Source organism: Balaenoptera ricei, chromosome 4 (genome assembly GCF_028023285.1).
Source record: "Balaenoptera ricei isolate mBalRic1 chromosome 4, mBalRic1.hap2, whole genome shotgun sequence".
Lineage (NCBI taxonomy): Eukaryota > Metazoa > Chordata > Mammalia > Artiodactyla > Balaenopteridae > Balaenoptera > Balaenoptera ricei.
In genome coordinates this window covers 38646163-38664920 of record NC_082642.1, presented here as the reverse complement: position 1 = coordinate 38664920, position 18758 = coordinate 38646163, and the positions used below count along the sequence as shown (strand labels likewise).

Sequence of the window (18758 nt, the reverse complement as noted above, 5' to 3'; positions counted from 1 at the left end):
CAGGCAGCACCTTAAATCCTACAGAAAGCAAAGCTTTCATCTATTTTGAAGTACTTAATCCTGAATGATTTTCGTATCCTTCTTAAGATGTGATAAGGCACAGAATTTATGTGGCCAATGTCTTGAAAGACAAAGTTAAGCTATTTCATAATTTTGCCTAGAGTAGACATTATAATGGTTGGTCATAATATTATAAAATGCATTCTAAGTGCCAGTGAAAATATTTCTTTTTGAAAGTGACACTTAAATTCAGCCTGTAAAATACTGCCTTTTGTTGAATTTTTTCCTTGGATTCAGTATCCTAAATGTGTATATCAATACTGTATAATGGTAAGAGCAGTGTGTTCAAGACTGGAGAAAGGGGCCTTGGGGAACTATTAGATGAATAAGCATACACAGTTTTAAGGTTAGGAAGGTAAGGTATAAAAAGACAATGTGGCCTTGGAAGTTGGACATGCTCATGTTTGAATCTTAGCTCTGTGTGTGTTTCACTTGAGTGATAGTGAGCATGTGTAATGGCCTCCCTGAATCTCAGTTTTATCGCTTAAAAATGGTCTTGATAGCTATATCACTTTATAAATTGCATAGCATGGTACATACATAACTCAAATGTAAAATGGCTTTGTTCCCTAAAGTAGGGATATATAATATATATAAAATTCCATTTTACATATGTTTTACCTGTATCCTTCAGATTTGTGTCTGATTTGAAGGAACACTGGGGATTGAATTCTTGGACAAGTTTAGGGCCTTTCTTCAAGAGTGGACTCAAGCATTCCACCTATAACTGCACTCCAAGCTGCAGGCCAGCTTCGAATCAGGCAATTTATTTCCAGCGTTCCCCCCAACTCTTTTTTTCCACCTTCTTTCCCTACAACTCATTCCCTCCTTCTCTCTGGAATACCAGTCTGTCCTGACAAAACCAACTTTCTGGAAAAGTAATGTGTTAGGCTGTCTGAGCTCCTGTAACAAAATGCCAGAGACTGGGTGACTTATAAACAAGAAACATTTGTTTCTTACAGTTCTGGAAGCTGGTAAATCCAGGATAACGGCACTGCCAGATTTGGTGTCTAGTCAAGGCCCTCTTCTGGGTTGCTGTGTCCTCACGTGGTCTAAGGGGCCAGGGAGCTCTGTGTCAGGCCTCCCCCCACCCCTTGTTAATTTCCTTTAGCATCTAGTTTATTTTTGAGCAGCATCAATGCACCTTGGCAATAACCACCCAATCTCATTGTGTTTGTACTTAGTCTTCCATGGTTTCAAATGCCTGATATACTGTACCAATGGAAGGTACAAGGAAATTTGTATATTTTCTTTTTATTAATAAACATATATTAATATTATGATTAGCTTCGTAGATTGTTCTCCCTGGTTTGTGATTTCCTCAAGGGCAAGGCCATATCATATTCAGTTTGTCAGGCCTTTTTTTTATAAGGGCATTAATCTCATTCCTGAGGGTGAGCCCTCAGGACTTAAAATCTCCCCAAGACTCCGCTTCCTAATACCATCACATTGGGCATTAGGATCTCAGTATCATATTTGGGGGGGATATAAACATTCGAACAGCAGTATAATGTAAAGTAAAACTGAGTCAACAAGTTACCTGTAGCAGTGATATTTTGCAATTTTCCTGTCTTCTCTAAATATGGACTGAAAGGCATTGTTTCTAGGTAAATTTTGAAACTTTGCCATGAAGGGCAGTGAGAAGGTATGGAATTCTATTTTGAATAGATGATCCTTTCCTAATTCTTCTGGTTTTATTATGCCTGCTTGATGATCAGTTCCATTACACCTCTTCTACTGGGTTCTATAATAAATCACCAACTTTCTGGGAAGGAAAGCATCAACTTTGGTGTTTTGATGCCTTTTTGGCTTTAGATCTGGTCCTAAGAAGTTGGTGTGGAGGAGGAAAGAGAATAGCTAGTTACAAGGAGACTGAATAGATGGAAAATATCAACAGAATTCAGGCCCAACGATAAAGCATAACAATGTGGGTGCTAGTCTTGGTTATTACAATCTCCAAAAGGATTTTTTGTACTGGAGATAACAACTCTCCAAACATAACTGTTGGCATGAAAATAGAATGACAGCAAGTTACTGGGGACTATGGCATTGTTTTCTGTTTTTGTTTTTTTAATTCTTGACTTTGCTATGATTTAAGTTTGTTAGCAAACGATTGTGTGACTTGTTTTAAGCTGATTACAATTTAATGCAAAGTCACTCAAGGGGCAGAACAGGGGAACTTCAGAAATGAAAACAAATCAGTTCAATAAAAATTCACCCAGTCCATGTAGAGGTCTTTAAGGGATAAGGGAAAGTCTAGATGGCTCTTCCTCGGTGGAAGTGGAATGAATGGTGAGTTCATTGAGGACCTCAACAGCCGTGAGCTCAGGTATCTCTCTGGTTGGGACTCACGGCTCAGCTCTGTCCAGTGGAAGAGGCTGGATCATGAGATTAGGTGAATCTATAGTTTTCCCAGAAGCATGACTTTTTCCCCCTATGACCTTTGAAGAAGACATTCTAATAAAAGGAAAAGATAGCAAAATAATATTTTAACAGCAAAACTGATTTTTAAAAAATTTTATTGGAGGTAGTTGATTTACAATGTTTTGTTTTAGGTGTACAGCAAAGTGATTCAGTTTTACATATACATATATTCATTCTTTTCCAGATTCTTTTCTCATATGGGTTATCACAGAGTATTGAGTAGAGTTCCCTGTGCTATACAGTAGGTCCTTGTTGGTTATCTATCTTACATATAGTAGTGTGTGTATGTTAATCCCAAGCTCCTGATTTATCCCTCCCCGCCATGCCACGTTTCCCCTTTGGTAACCATAAGTTTGTTTTTGATATCTGTAAGTCTGTTTCTGTTTTGTAACTAAGTTCATTTGTATAATTTTTAAAAATTAGATTCCACATATAAGTGATATCATGATACTTGTCTCTGTCTTACTTCACTTAGTATGATAATCTCTAGGTCCATCCATGTTGCTGCAAATGGCATTATTTCATTCTTTTTTATGGCTGAGTAATATTCCATTGTATATACATACCACATCTTTATCCATTCATCCATTGATGGACATTTAGGTTGCTTCCATGTCTTGGCTATTGTGAATAGTGCTGCAGTGAACATCAGGGTGCATGTCTCTTTTCAAATTATGGTTTTCTCTGGATATATATGCAGGAGTGGGATTGCTGGATCATATGGTAGCTCTATTTTTAGTTTTTTTAGGGAACCTCTATACTGTTCTCCATAGTGGCTGCACCAACTTACATTCCCACCAACAGTGCAGGAGGGTTCCCTTTCCTCCACACCCTCTCCAGCAGTTATTGGCAAAATGCATTTTTGACATTACCAAAACCAAGCATAAAATGGACTTAGTCACATGTCCCTCTCCTGTTAAACTAGAATATTTGATTTTTGAGCCCCACTGGTAAACAATGGATGTTCTCCTTCAGTGCTGCGGAAAGAAGCCTGACTGTATTCATTCTTTCAAAAGCCAACAGTTTGGGCAAAGTATGTAATGTTTGGTATCAAGTTACAGAAAAAAAAAAAGTGTTCTCTAAAGCTGTGAAGGGGTAAATGCAACTCATTGGTCATATTTCTCAAATTACTCTTACGTTTGAATAATGGGAAGACTAAAAGAAATCATAGAAATATTTGGTTAGAAGGGAGTATCAAATCCAAATTCTTTACATTTTACAGATGAAGAAACTAGAAACCCAGAGAAATTATACTTTGAAACAAATGATTTAACCAACAAAACCTGTAAAGTTGAGGCCAGGGAATTAAAAACAGCTGTGAAAAACATCAGTCGCAGTTAGTTCCTGGAGACCACTGAAGAAACAAGAAATGTAACATGAACGAGTGAAGATGGGTGATAGCCTAATTAAAAGGCAAGAATTGTGCAGTATGATCAGTTCCTGAGAGAAATTTATGGCCAAGGTAATGGCAAAACATTTCAGACTTTTACTGTTCTGTATCTTCAGGTGCCCACAGTCAGGTGAAGCAATCATTCGGTTGTTGTCACAGACCCTCTGGAAAGGGTCAGCTCAGGTGCTGTGGAGACTGCTTCATCAGCAGTGAAATAAGAAAGCAGTGAATTTACGGATGATGTTTAGGGAGGCAGATTTAAAAATAACAGCCCATAAGTGATGGTTGCCGGGACTTAACTTAGGATCCCTGAGAATTTTTTGTTCTTAGAACTCTATTAACAATCCGTCTTTATTCATCATAGTATTCTCCATCCGATGACTCCTCAGGAGGAATATTCTCACTTTACAGGTATGAAAACTAAAGAGCAAAATAGAAGCAGAGAATCAGTAGCAACATGTCCTCCGTTAAGCTTTCGAAGCCTTGGTTCATTGTTTAACCAGAGGTCCCAAAATCCCCAGCGAGGGGAAAATTTTAAGGCCAATACTGGGAAGGAGCCATTACTTGTTAATAAAGTGGCTCAGGGTTATTGTTCCCCTCTTATTTTTCTAGCAGGGAAAGAATATGTTGTAGTAGGCAAGTTAGTCTAATCTCTTAAGACTTGGTGTCTGATTCTCTTTTCTGTTAAGATAACAGTAATAATACTAAAGCAGAAAGACTAGGAAACTCCAAATGGAATCAGGAGACTCCACTGCTTACAAAACCTCCATTGGTTTTTCCTTGGACTTTTTTGGAGCAAAGATAAAAATCCATAACATGACCCCACATGCTCTGCTTGATCTAACCTGGCCCTGGTTGTCTTCTCTCATGTCCTCAGTTACACCGTGACCCATTCTGCCTGAGGGTTCAACCCGTGCTGTTGAATGTTAATTCATACTCCGTCCTCAGAGCTCAATGTACTTTTTAAGAAAGCCTCTTCCATCCCCTACCTTGTTATTATACATTCCCTCCCCACCCCCCACCACGGATCACAGTTATTTAAGCAACTAGTTACTGAATGTCTTTCACTTGCTTTTCTAGAGGTGTGCTTTGTGCCTCTCTGGTCTACTCTTATATCTGTAGCACCTGGTGGCCCATCTGGCGCATAGGAGGTGCTTAAATATTTGTGGAAGGGAGTGAGATAACAGCTGATTGAAATATGTGGTACAGAGTTAGCACTCAATCAATATTAACAGCTAGATTAATTCTGAATTTGTTTCACTCTCCCTCTGTTGCTTGATCTGCCTTATTTTCGATTGCTCAGGGTTACAAGACCCTGCCCAGCTCTGGGGCCGAGCAGTGTGCTGCTGTATGCAGTAGGAGCTTCATACATGTCTACGCTCACTGCTGCTAATGAGAGGTCTAGGACCCTGCCCTTGGACCTGCTGCCAGTATAAACTAGGTTAGCTTTCAGGGCGCTTCATCATAGTTGGGTATGTCAACTGTGGTGATACTACATTAGCTCTATGTTCTAAAAATTCATCAAGTCTTCTGTTTAAATGTTTATTACAGGTGACTTGTTCTGCTATGGGCACCTTTAGAAAGCTGAAAAATTCTATCTCCTGATTCTGTCAGAAGAAGCTGAAGGATGTTTGTCAGAGCTGAGATAGCTTTAATATTTATTTACTGTCAACAGGTAGTGATAGTCACTGCTCAGACAGTCTCTTTTTAGAGTGGCTTCTCAAACAACCTCTGGATAGTCAAATTACAGTGGAACTGAAGGCTAAAATCATGAACTCTGGAGACAAGAATAGAACTGGGTTCCTATCTCCCCTTTACTATTTATAGCAGTGGGACCTCGGGCAGATCAACCTTCCTAGCCTCGGTCTTCTCAACTGTAAAAAAGTGGTTTGTGATAAATAATACCAAGATGTTCAGCGAATCCGTTTCACATTGTTGAAAATAACAACATAAATATCCTTCTCTACCAGTGATTCTCATTGGTGGTGCGAGGGAAGGAGTTTTGTCTCTCAGGAGACAATATATCTGGAGGTGTTTTTTGGTGGTCACGCTGGGGGTGGGTTGGTGGAGGAGAGGTGGTTTGCTACTGGCCTCCAGTGGGTGGAGGGCAGGAATGCTGGTAACATCCCACAATGCATAGGATAGGTCTTTATTATTTTATTATTATTATTTTGTGTGTGTGTGTGTGTGGTGAAGGAAAGTGCAGCATTTATTGTAAGGCCATACAGGTAGTCCAGGACAGCTAGTGGTCAAAAAGCCCAAACTCTCTGATGAGTTTCAGCAAAGCATTTTGAAAGGCCAGGGGAGGGAGTGGGCATCGCAGGATATGTTATCAGCCTGTGCACAGTTCTCTGATTGGCTGATGCTGAAGTCTCAGGGCAGTGTCCCAGGGGTTAACATTATCAATCCTCAGCCTCCCGTAGGCCTGGGGGCTACGTGCTCCTGGTCATCAAGTATCAGTAGTCACCTTCTTCCATTTGGTGGGGGATTTTCACATCTGTGAAACAATTCAGGAGAAGTGCATCAGATGCTGTTATCCAGGTACTTCAGAGAGGAGCTAAAGCAGAGGATATGGGCAAGGGGTCTGTCCCGGGAAGGCCCCAGGGGGTCCTGCTGGGTTACAGAAGGACTGTTGAAATCCGTGCTCCCCTGCCCCCCGCCCTCCTGGCCCCCCTGCCCACTCCAAAGGGAGGGCAGCGCTGGAAGGGAGCTCATTATTAAAACCAGCATCAGGCGTCCGTTTCTAGGGTGGAGTTGAAGCCGCACAACTCAGATGGGACTTGAACCCAGCCAAAACCCAGACTGGGAGTTGAACCCCTTGTCTTTTAAAATCACACCTGGTCTCAGGACTTAATGAAGCTCAGGTTCTTTGTGTCTCGTCACAGAAAGAATTCAGTGAGGGACTAAGTAATAGGTAAGAAGTGGATTGATTGATGGCTGCGTTGGGTCTTCGTTGCTGCACGTGGGCTTTCTCTAGTCGCGGCAAGCAGGGGCTACTCTTCGTTGTGGCGCGCAGGCTTCCCATTGCGGTGGCTTCTCTTGTTCCAGAGCACGGGCTCTAGGCATGCGGCCTTCAGTAGTTGTGGCACGCGGGCTTCAGTAGTTATGGCTCACGGGCTCTAGAGCACAGGCTCAGTAGCTGTGGCGCACGGGCTTAGTTGCTCCGCGGCATGTGGGATCTTCCCAGCCCAGGGCTCGAACCCATGTCCCCTGCATTAGCAGGCGGATTCTTAACCACTGCGCCACCAGGGAAGTCCCCAGAAGTGGATTTATTTAGAGCGATACACACTCCATAGACAGAATGCGGTCCAGCTCAGAGAGTGAGAGCAGCCCGAGGGCATGGGGGGCATCTGGGAAAGTGAGAGGGGCCCAGGGAGATATACACTCCACAGACGGAGTGTGGGCCATCTTGGAAGGCGAGAGGCAGGACAGGTCTTTAAAGAATCATCCAGTCCAAAAAGTCCATGGTGCCTGCTTATGGTGAAATGGTTGAATAATCACTGCTGTCGTTCAAAGAATGAGAGAGGTCTATGCACAGACGTAGAAGGATTTCCAGGAGACACTAAGTAAAGCAGCTCACAGGGATATATTTATAATATCTCATTTATTACTACCTCTCTGCTGTGTGCATGTGTGTGTTTCCACATACATATGAAAGATCTGGAAGGACACATACCAACGTGTTAATCACTGATATCTATGGGGAAAAGGCGTGCTAAGGAGTGTCTGCATTTCTTACTGGACATACTTTTTACTGGGTTTTTACAACCCAGAAGCTATTACCTTTATAATTCTGAAAATTCCTAACTCATACTGTTCCTGTAAGAATTAAAGTAAAATGTTAGTACAGTGCCAATATATAGTAAGTGCCAATAAATAAGAGTTATAATTATTGTTACTAGGACAATGTTATATTTCTTTCTTGAAAATCGAGGGAGTTTAGGAAGTGAAGGTATGCAAGTGAGTATGGTAATTAAAAGATTTCATTAATGACTTGTGGAGTTTCAGATGTGGCAGCATTCTTTATTTAATCACATTAAGTTTCCTTTTGTGCTTATTGAAAGAACTGTTCAATCTTACATCATTTTTTTGGGGGACGGCACACATAAAAAGGGAAACACATATGAAATAAATTGGTAAGTGTATTCCTACCACTTCACATTCAGGATACAAATCTTCTAAATCAGTGATCAACTCAGAGGCACCAGTGAGCCTGTCTTTCCACACACCCTCACCCTTATTTCTATCAAGTATTGGTGATACAACATTTTTAAAGTAAATTGTTTTTTTTTTCCCTCACGGTGCAGCTTGTGGGATCTTAGTTCCCTGACCAGGGCACCCTCACCCTTGGCAGTGAAAACGCGGAGTCCTAACCACTGGACTGTCAGGGAATTCCCCAAAGTAAACTGTTTCTATTAATGTAATTTAAAATTTTTTAAATTTATTTAATTTATTTTTGGCTGCGTTGGGTCTTCATTGCTGCACGCGGGCTTTCTCTAGTTGGGGCGAGCGGGGGCTACTCTTCATTGCGGTGTGCGGGCTTCTCATTACGGTGGCTTCTCAGAAATAATAATAACAGAAATAATATAAAAAGTAGCTGCATTTCCCAAAGTCTTTTCATTGAAACAGAAATTCAACAATGTTAATAGATATTCCTGCAAATAGTTTCAAGGCTAAGTAAGTTTAACTTGTTCACGGCAGCGTTGCTCTGAGACAAAAAATGTTAATGTTATCTGATGAATCTCTTATGCTTGGGTACTACACAATAGTGTGCATGGTTTCAGGGATTTATAATTTCCAAAATCTCTGTTTATGCCTCAAGGAGCTAGTATACTGAGAAACATTATTTGCAAAATGCTGGAATGGGAGATGAAAAAAATGTAATACATAAAAATAGGTTACAAAAGAGCAAATAATTCTTATCATAGGTGGAGTGTCCAGAAACAAGTCTTGCCTGTATGACTGCACACTCAGAATTTTTAATGCTGCTTTAAGTATCTTTTACTATGAATTTGAAGTTCTCCAAAATGTGAATCCAAGAGTCCAACCCCTTGGTACTTCTGCATTCTCCCTGCTACTTTTGAAAGTTAGCTATTTGAGTGTCTTCTATGATCATAACACTGGATTTATATTATACGGTTTAAAATCATGCACATGGAGAGATGTCCCTGGACCCACAGGGTCTTGGACCTCAGGTAGTCTTTGATCCTTTGGACTGACTCCAAAAAGCAACTTATTTTGTAACAAGGCAGGATAAAGCAGATTCAGGCTAGTGTCCAAGAGAAGTGCTAGTCAGTCCTACAAATTGTGGATGCTTGTCACCATAGTTCAATGATAAAATGTAACAACCGAAGGGTTTTACCAAGGGCCAGATTTATTCACTAGTATTGCCAGCTTCCTAGCACATTGCCGAAGATGCTCCACTGCCAAGTATGGCAGCCAACCTGGCACTCTGACAGAAGGGTGTGGTTTGGACGAAGAGAGGCTTGGGCTTGAATTTCACTTCCACCACTTGTTCAGCTCTGTGGCTTTCTATGACAATTAATTTCCTTGGCTGTGAAATAGGAGTGAATAATACCTCCCTCTTAGGGTTGTTGAAAGTTAATTAAGCTAATATGTGTGAAAGTGCCTGCCCAGTACTGTACTAAACAGATAGCAGGGTTCTCGATAAATGGGGTTATTCCTTCTTCATAAAATGAAGCATAAGCATTGGCTGGGCTACAGCTCATCGACTTCCATAGACAGAACGTGTTCACTTTCTCTGCTCAGTTTCACTCAGTTGGATGCTTTTGTTATCCCTCTTCTGGTCCCACCCCCAGTTCTTTTCCCTGGTACCGTAATCTCTCCTCTTTCCCTCCTCATATCATCCTGCTTTTCATTCCTAAAGAAGAACAATGCTTTAACTAATTCTTGATAATCTGTTAACGGATAAAGTTTAAGGTACTTTACCCTCTTTGGTATTCAACCAAAAACACTTGAAAAAATACAACTTAAGGATCCTGGTCAAGTTTCAGCACCATCACGGTGATGGGTGAGATGTTTTGCTTTGAGGAACTTTTTGATATGCCTCAAATTCATTCTTTGAGAACTTATTTACTGAATACCTACTATGTGTCAGGCTTTCTAGGACTGGATAGCACTAGGTAGTGTACCATTTACTGAACAGACTGGTCTTGTTCTTTTACTTTTCCCAAACAACGTTTAAATCAGAAATACATTCCTTAAAGAATCAGCATCTTAGGTCTGCTTCTGGATATTTCCACACTCGAACAGCACTCTCGAAATAAAGAAGAAAGCTATTAGACAAAGATATCAGTTACATAAGATATCTGGGCTAATCTGTGCTTAGCTGTTTTTAAGTAGGGAACGGTTGCTTTTTGTTAATTGGCACACTAAAAGATGGAATATTTTCAAAGTTCTGATTTTTAATTATCACCTTGGGTAACCTACAGGTATCTTTTTTGAAACCCCTGTAACTTGAAGACTTTCCATCTTAGATTTTTCTGGTGTAGGTATTTCTCGTACTTCCAGCCCCGTACCATCCGAGTTCCTAGCTCTTCTGAAATGCAAACAGTGGAGTTAGGAAAGCCACTGCTATCTTATTTCTTTAGGTCTGAATCTTATAAACTCACTGAGTCCCTCGATCCAATGACTCTAAAGAGACATCTAATACAACGTAGCCATACGCGCGCTAAGATCACATCACATTCTGTGGGTGAAGGTCAGGAGAATGACGGCATCTAATGCTCCCCCAAGATGGGGGTTTGCTTAGAACAAAATGCTTCTTTGAAAGCCCAAACCTAATGGTACACCCTTTCAAAGCCCAAGTACAGCATTTTTAACTATATGCCAATCATATGCTAATTATGCTTTCCATATTACATAATTTAGTAGAGTAGTTGAGAGGCCTGGTCTATATCACCTAAAATAAGGGAAAATGTCCCTTCTATCTGTACAAGTAATTAGAGACATCACCAGAGGATCAGCATAGCTTGCTTCGCCAAAACCAATCGAAATAAACTCCAAATCAAAAAGGCAAACAAGATGAACCTGCTATAATTATTATAGGTAGAAATTGAAGACCTTTAGCCTTTATCTGTCTTCTCAGTGGTGATAATACTCAGCAATGTGGTGGTCATTAATGTCTTCTGCCATCAATAAACACCTGTTACTTTTGGTGCTTAGGTATATTTTTAAAAGTAAAAATATACTTAGAAAATATTTGGAGCAATTAGTCTCAAAAAGCAGAGTTAATAATCTTATTATATTTACTATAGAAATGCTGAAACCCAAAAGGCTACATTGATGGTAGCTTTCTTCCTTAACTTGAGCATATACTTCTAAAGAAATATTGATATAACAAAGTAAATTACATTGAAAAAATTTAATAGTCATTATCTGGAAAACCATTTATTGAGTTTACTGAATTTTTCTTCTTATTCTTTGCCTAGCAACTTTGTATATATTTATGATCCATAAAAGCTAACACAATAAGAGGAAGGGAGAGGTAAAATTGCGGACACTGAATCTTGAATTCAAATATTAACTTCTTTAAATGCTCACTGGGTTAAAGATTAGCACCTCTCCCCTCACCTCCCAACTGAACCTCAGTGTTGGAACAAGACATGATTTAAGTGGAAACTCTATTGAAACTTTGCCAGGTATCTAGAAGTATAGTTTTGAGTTTCTATCTTCTTAGTTAAATCAATCATTTATTGATTAAAATACCTGCTGTGTTTAAGCGCAATGAAAGGTGTGACACATCAGGTAAACTGTTTATTAAATAGCAAAGGGATTCATATAAATTGCTTTTTTACTGGAAAGCTTAGCTCAAAACTAGACTACACAAGGTGTAAACTCAAGGCAGAGACTACATCCTCATAACCTTCTTGAATTCTTAGGTCCTGAGTACCTAACACATGGCAGGCATTTAATATTTTTTTGATTGCTGTAATAGGGAGACATAAGATCTAAGAATAAAAATTCTAAAGTAGTTAGGATAAATTCCCATGGAAGCTATTCAGAAAGCTTGATTAAATAAAGGCCTTTATTTTGACAGTTAATGGAATTGACTTTGATTTCTACAATTTTTCATTTTGGCTGGTGCCTGCCATGGGGTGGAAATTAAGTCTTTAAATGTAATAAACGCATGAATAAAGTAATATTACAAACGGGACAAACCTTGACATAGAAGCTTTTTTTAAATTGAAGTATAGTTGATTTACAATGTTGTGTTAATTACTGCTGTACAGTGAAGTGATTGTTATACATACATATACATGCTTTTTTTCATATTCTTTCCCATTATGGTTTATCACAGGATACTGAATACAGTTCTCTGTGCTATACAGTAGGACCTTGTTGTCTATCCATTCTATATATACAGGCTTACATCTGCTAACCCCAACCTCCTAATCCATCCCTCCCCCAACCTCCTCCCCCTTGGCAACCACCAGTCTGTTCTCTATGTCCATGAGTCCACTTCCGTTTTGTAGATAGGTTCATTTGTATCATGTTTTAGCTTCCACATATAAGTGATATTATATGGTATTTATCTTTCTTTTTCTGACTTACCTCACTTAGTGTGATAATCTCCAACTGCATCCATGTTGCTGCAAATGTCATTATTCCATTCTTTTTTATCGCTGAGTAATATTCCATTGTATATACGTAGCACATCGTTTTTGTTTTTTTTTTTTTTTAATTTATTCATTTTTGGCTGCGTTGGGTCTTTTGTTGCTGCATGTGGGCTTTCTCTAGTTGCTGCAAGCGTAGGCTACTCTTTGTTGTGGTGCACGGGCTTCTCATTGCAGTGAATTCTCTTGTTGCGGAACACGGGCTCTAGGCACGCGGGCTTTAGCAGTTGTGGCACGTGGGCTCAGTAGTTGTGGCGCACGGGATTAGTTGCTCCACTGCATGTGGGATCTTCCTGGACCAGGGCTCGAACCCGTGTCCCCTGCACTGGCAGGCGGATTCTCAACCACTGCGCCACCAGGGAAGTCCCTGTACCACATCTTCTTTATCTATTCATCTGTTGATGGACATCTACGTTGTTTCCATGTCTTGGTTCTTGTAAATGGTGCTGCTGTGAACACAGGGGTACGTGTATCTTTTTGAATTATAGTTTTGTCTGGCTACATGCTCAGCAGTGGGATTGCTGGATCATATGGTAATTCTATTTTTAGTTTTCTGAGGAACCTCCATACTGTTTTCCATAGTGGCTGTACCAACTTACATTCCCACCAACAGCGTAGAAGGGCTCCCTTTTTTCCACATCCTCTCCAGCATTTATCTGTACAGTTTTTAATGATGGCCATTCTAACCGGTGTGAGGTGGTACCTCATTGTAGTTTTGATCTGCATTTCTCTAATAATTAGCAATGTTGAGCATCTTTTCATGTGCTTATTGGCCATTTGTATTTCTTCTTCGGAGAAGTGTCTATTTAGGTCTTCTGCCCATTTTTCGATTGGGTTGTTTATTTTTGTCATTGTTGAGTTGTATGAGCTGTTTGTATATTTTGGAAATTAAGCCCTTGTTGGTCACATCTTTTGCAAATATTTTCTTCCATTCTGTAGGCTGTCTTTTCATTTTTGTTTGTTTGTTTTTGCTGTGCAAAAGTTTGTAAGTTTGATTAGGCCTCATTTGTTTATTTTCATTGGTATTTCTATTGCCTTGGGAGACTGACCTAAGAAAACATTCGTACGATTTATGTCAGAGAATGTTTTGCCTATGATCTCTCATAGAAGCTTTTTAATATGGCAATTATTGCAATAGTTACTCTGTAAATGGAAGTTATTTGACAAAACCCCAGAAGGGAAAGCTGCACTGAAGTTCAACACAATCACTTTTATCATCAATATATGCTGCAGGAGGTTAAACAGGTCAACGTGTCTTCAGGAGCTGAGATGCTTGTGATCTATGTACATTTTCCCATTCATGGAGAACCTCTGCTTTAAACTGCTGATTTGCATTTATATTCAACAGCTCCTTTATTTGTGATTCTTTTAGGTAAGTCAGTATTTTCATAAGAACAAATCAAGTTACGTTTACTAGAGGGTCTTCATGCTTAGAAGGCTAAAGACCTCAGTGCCTCATGTACAAGGCAAGTGAAAAGATGAACGTGAATTTCCATTAGTTAACCCATCTGACTTTTGAATATATGGTTTTATTTATTAGAAAATTTGAGACAGAAGAGCTTTGAAAACTGAAGTTTAAAAAAAAGAGATGGCTATATATTTTATATCTTGGCTTCTATTTAACACATATATCTTTATTAAAAAAAACCCTCAGAGCCCTTAAAATTATTTACCCCTTTTCAAACTTGTAGAATATCTGTGTACTTTGAAGACGTAAAGACAGAGTTAAGTACAAGAGCAAAAATCCTCAACTTAAGGAGGCGCAAACAGAGGTCCGTGAAGTTAAATAACAAGGCAGGAATACTTAGCTGATCAGGTTCAGAGCCCAGATTAGACCCTGGTCTGTCTGATTTACAAGCTGGCACCTCAAGTTCAAGGTAAAGAAAGGCTTCACTGTTCTGAACTAAGATCCCAAATATGCCAAAATTATATGGCCGCTAGAGAGCTAATTAAGAAAAACTATGTCTAAATTATTTCCATGTTTCAGAGTTCTCCTACTCTTTGGATTCAGAAGTCAGTTGAAAGCTGTGACCCGAGACATTTTTGTTTTCCCTTGAGAGGAAATGCGCAGTTGGAAGTTCACAAAAACACCTTTCCAAGAGGCAGCAATAAGGTTTTCATCTTTTTAAAAAGCTCTCTTGTCCCAACGATTTGGTGGCACTTCATGCCCTCAAGTACGCATGTTGGTGATAGTTAACTCCCTTTTAGCCTGTTTCACAAGCCAGGCTCTCAGTGACTTGAAATCAGGGGCCCCGGTTTTATTTTGAGCCCACGGCAGAGCCTGGTACAGGGTGGCGGAGTGTGGCATGGATTTCCATCCAAAAGCAGGACAAAGTCAAGCCATCTTCCTCTGCCAGACCGTGCTGCGGCTGTGTGGGTGATTTTCTTCCTTAGAAAGCTTTGATGTGAATGACATGATTCCTTGGTGCGTGCACTGGGACATTAAAGAATTAAACGTACGCTTAGAGACAGAAGGCACAGTTCTGGACAGAAGAGAATGAAACGTGACAGTGACATGTCCTCATTGTTCAGAAAAGAGAGAAGGTCAACAAAGAGTAGACTCGGAACCCTCGGCCCACCGGGCATTCTTTCCCGGGAACGTTCTCTGTGCGTCCCGTATCATTTAAGTTCTTTAAAAGCAGTTTTCTTGAAACACACCGGGTCTCTTTTGCGGTGAGGGGAGGAGATGGAGGAGGGGAGGTCTGAGGAGAGGATTCTTACACAGCAGCGTCCACTCGGGGCCTCGGGAGGCCGGGGTCACGGGGCCCTCCTCGCACCAGTGATCTGCAACGTCCCTCCTGCGGTTTACAACCGCTCTTTAAAAATACTTTCCCTTTGGGACGGCGGCTCCCGGCTGCTTCCTGCCCCCTCCCCGCCCCCTCCCACGGCCCCGGGCAAGGAAGGGCCTGGGCTTCACCCTCAGGGCTAGAGTAAACGGCACGCTCGGAGGATTAAAATCGACCCAAGGCCAAGTCGACCCTTTCCCTTTGCCGCCCTCAAACGACCCTTGACTGCAGCCCCCGCTCTGCCTTCAAACGGAAAACCCTCAGACACACACGCAAACAAAAAACCCCAAGTCTTCCCTTCGGTTGCTACCCGCAATGACGTTTCCCGCTCCGGTCCCGCCCCTCCGGGGGCTTGGGAATTTGGGATTGGCCGAGAGGTTGGCCGACGGGGCGCCGATTGGGCGCCGCGGCGTGAGTGACAGCGGGGAGGCCACCGCTCCCGCCCGCCCTCCCCCCGGCCTCCCCAGCCCTCCCCGGGGTGCGAGTGTGTGCGGTGTTATGCCGGACAGGAGGGAGGCGACCGCGGCCGCGGCGGCTCCGCTTATTGTCCCTCTCGGCGAGTGGATGTGAGGAAGTCGGGCTGCGGCGCGGCCGACACAAGCGGCTTAGGCGCCGGCGGCGGCGACCCCGCTCCCGCTCCCCGAGGGCGGCCTCCGCGGAGCCTGAGGAAGGACAGGGAGCCGCTGCGTCCCCGGCGCATCCGGACGCCCGCGCTCGGGGCCTCGGCCGGCCCGGCGGGGAGGAAGCAGCGCCGCCGCCCACCGCCGGCCTCCACGCTTCCTGCTCCGGCGCCGCCTCCTCAGCGGCCGCGCAGGCCCGGGCGCCGCGGCCGCGCGCCTCGAGTTTGAGGGCGGCGGGCGGCGAGGCCTCCTCGGCGGGCTCGGCCGGGCGTCCGCCCCGGGGTCGGCGATGGGGCACGGGGGGCGGCGCCGCTAGGAGCGCGGCGGGCGCGCGATCGGTGCGGAGCGGCGGGGCCGGGCGGCCCGCGGGAGGCGGAGCGGCGGCCTCGGGCCGGGAGCGGAGGAGCGCGCCATGGCCAAGGCGGGCGGCGGCGGCGGCGGCGGCGGCATCGGCATCGGCGCGGGAGCCGGCGGCCTCGGGGCGCTGACCTGGGTGGTGAGTGGGGCGGCGGGGCGGGGGTCCGGGCCGGGGCATTGTTCCCGGGCGGCGGTGGGGGGCTCCGCCCGGCGGATCCTGCTGGGGGTGGGGGAGGACAGGGGGAAATCCGGGCCCCCAGACGCGCGCCCCGTCGGGGCGCCTACCGGCTGAACCCCGCGCCCGCCCCTTTTCTTTCTTCCCCGCCTCGGTGGGGGCTCGGGCTGCGGGCGCGCAGCGTGCACTTGAAACTTTGGGGGACAGACCGTGAGCAGGATGGGGGCCCCCCCGCTTCATCTTCTTTGCTGTTGCGCAGGCTTTGCAGGGCGGTGGGGCAGGAGATGGTGGGGATGGCAGTGGTGCGTGTGTGTCCGTGTGGGTCAGCGGTTGCTCCAAACGTGTCTTAAGAGAAGCCGGGGGAGAGGTGCGCGCCCGTGTGCGTGTGCCGTAAGTGCCACCATGTGTGACGCTCTCGCGTCTCAGGGAAGAATGGATTTGGTGAGGGATGCGGCTGCAGCCGTGTGCACTTCAGTGCCGAGGGTCTCGTTCGGTTGGAAGCGCGCTCGGGATGGCTCTTTCACAGCAGTGAATACCCTGTAGCTCGTCCGTCTGTCACAGGGGGATTATTAAAAGCGTTTACCTGCGTCAGCTTCGCGGGCGAAACGGGAGGGGGGCTGCGTGGACAGTGTCGCCGAGGTGACCCAAGTGATTTGTCCTGGAGTCAGAGCATTTCGGCGCTCGGTTCCTGCTGCTGGCAAGTAGTGGAGGAGGGAAGACCTAGAGAGATCCGATTCCCACGGCGGATCGATAATTCACCCGCATTTCACTGGCTCAGCAGAGAGTTCAGACCAGGGTCACTTCCTACACACACACACACACACCGGCTCAGCCAACTGACTAGGCATCTAGGAGAAAAAAAGCCTTACATTTTCCCAGGGGACTTTGGATGCACCCTCCCTTTTCCAAAACACCCAAGGAGACTTTCATATGGGCATTTTTATGAAGTTCTTAATTGTCTTTTTGTTTGGGTGAGGTTTAGGTGAGTTGGGTAGCAGTTCCGCTGTATTGACAAGTATTCCCCGTTAAAAAAAAAAACAAAAACAAAAAAAGACAACTGTGTTACCGCTAACAGGAAAATATTTTAACCATTTATGTTTGCACGCCAAGATGCTTTGCAGACTAACTTGCCAGACTGTCATTGTTGGATCTGTCCGAATTCTGTGTATTACTCCAATAATGTAGTAAGTATGAACAGACCAGAGCCAGGAGAGAGAAAACGTCAGATAATAAGTTAGCCGTCCATGTGAACATGGGGGGGGGGGGGCGGGGGGGAGGAGGGGGAGGTTTGCATAAATGCAAAAGAAGGCCTTTACCCTCGTTACTAAAATCAAACAACTTCTGAAAATGGAGTTAGCCAGATGGTTCTCTTTCACTGTTTGGAAGTGTTGAGGCCTCATCAGTGTTTCCTCTGAGGACCTCTGATTCTCCGTAATGGTAAACATTTTGCTCCAAGATTGAATTGGTTAGCTTTAACATTTAAAAGCAATATTTTTTTAAAATTAATTTTACCTGTTACTTTTTACTTCTTTTTTTAAAAATTTTATTTATTTATTTTTGGCTGTGTTGGGTCTTCGTTTCTGTGCGAGGGCTTTCTCTAGCTGCGGCGAGCGGGGGCCACTCTTCATCGCGGTGTGCGGGCCTCTCACTATCGCGGCCTCTCTTGTTGCGGAGCACAGGCTCCAGACGCGCAGGCTCAGCAGTTGTGGCTCACGGGCCTAGTTGCTCCGCGGCATGTGGGATCTTCCCGGACCAGGGCTCGAACCCGTGTCCCCTGCACTGGCAGGCGGACTCTCAACCACTGCGCCACCAGGGAAGCCCTAAAAGCAATATTTTTGTTTACTGTTCCTTAACTTTGTAGATAATGAAATGACCACTTTTTCTTTCAACCTCAATAGGAAATTTTTCTTTCATTTACAGAAGAAATTTCGTGAAACTTAGAGGGTGTCATTCAATATCAGAAAAATTCATTTGAAACTAAAATTGACTTACTGATTCAATATTTTCTCACTGTAAACCTATTATGGGAAATATAGTAAAATAAGAAATAAAAATCACTTAATCTTTTATTTATAAATTATATCCTCTTGTTGAATTAGAAATTTATTAAAAAGATAATCACTCCCTAAGTCCACTTTAAGATTTGATGCTTGCTTTAAATTTGTCAGGTTATATGAGCATCTTTATGTCCATAATATACACCATTGACCATAGACCATAGTTTAATTTTATGGGGGGGGCAATATAGGGAGGTGGTTATGAGCATGGACTTTGGTATCATATTGATGTAGATTCTGATCCTGCCTAACA

The 18758-nt window shown here is 43.3% G+C and overlaps 1 protein-coding gene across 3 annotated transcripts in view; it reads left to right on the top strand.

Annotated features, from left to right (window-relative positions):
- Window positions 1-16298: 16298 nt before the first annotated feature.
- TOP2B (DNA topoisomerase II beta) overlaps window positions 16299-18758 on the top strand; it is a 66023-nt gene continuing 63563 nt past the window's right edge. For 2 of the 3 annotated variants that reach the window (XM_059920441.1, XM_059920440.1), the window contains exon 1: window positions 16301-16412. In XM_059920441.1, the coding sequence (XP_059776424.1) occupies window positions 16329-16412 (84 nt within the window). In that variant the 5' untranslated portion in view covers window positions 16301-16328. Of the gene's footprint in view, window positions 16413-18758 lie in introns of all 3 variants that reach the window. The other variant, XM_059920442.1, reaches the window with a different exon arrangement.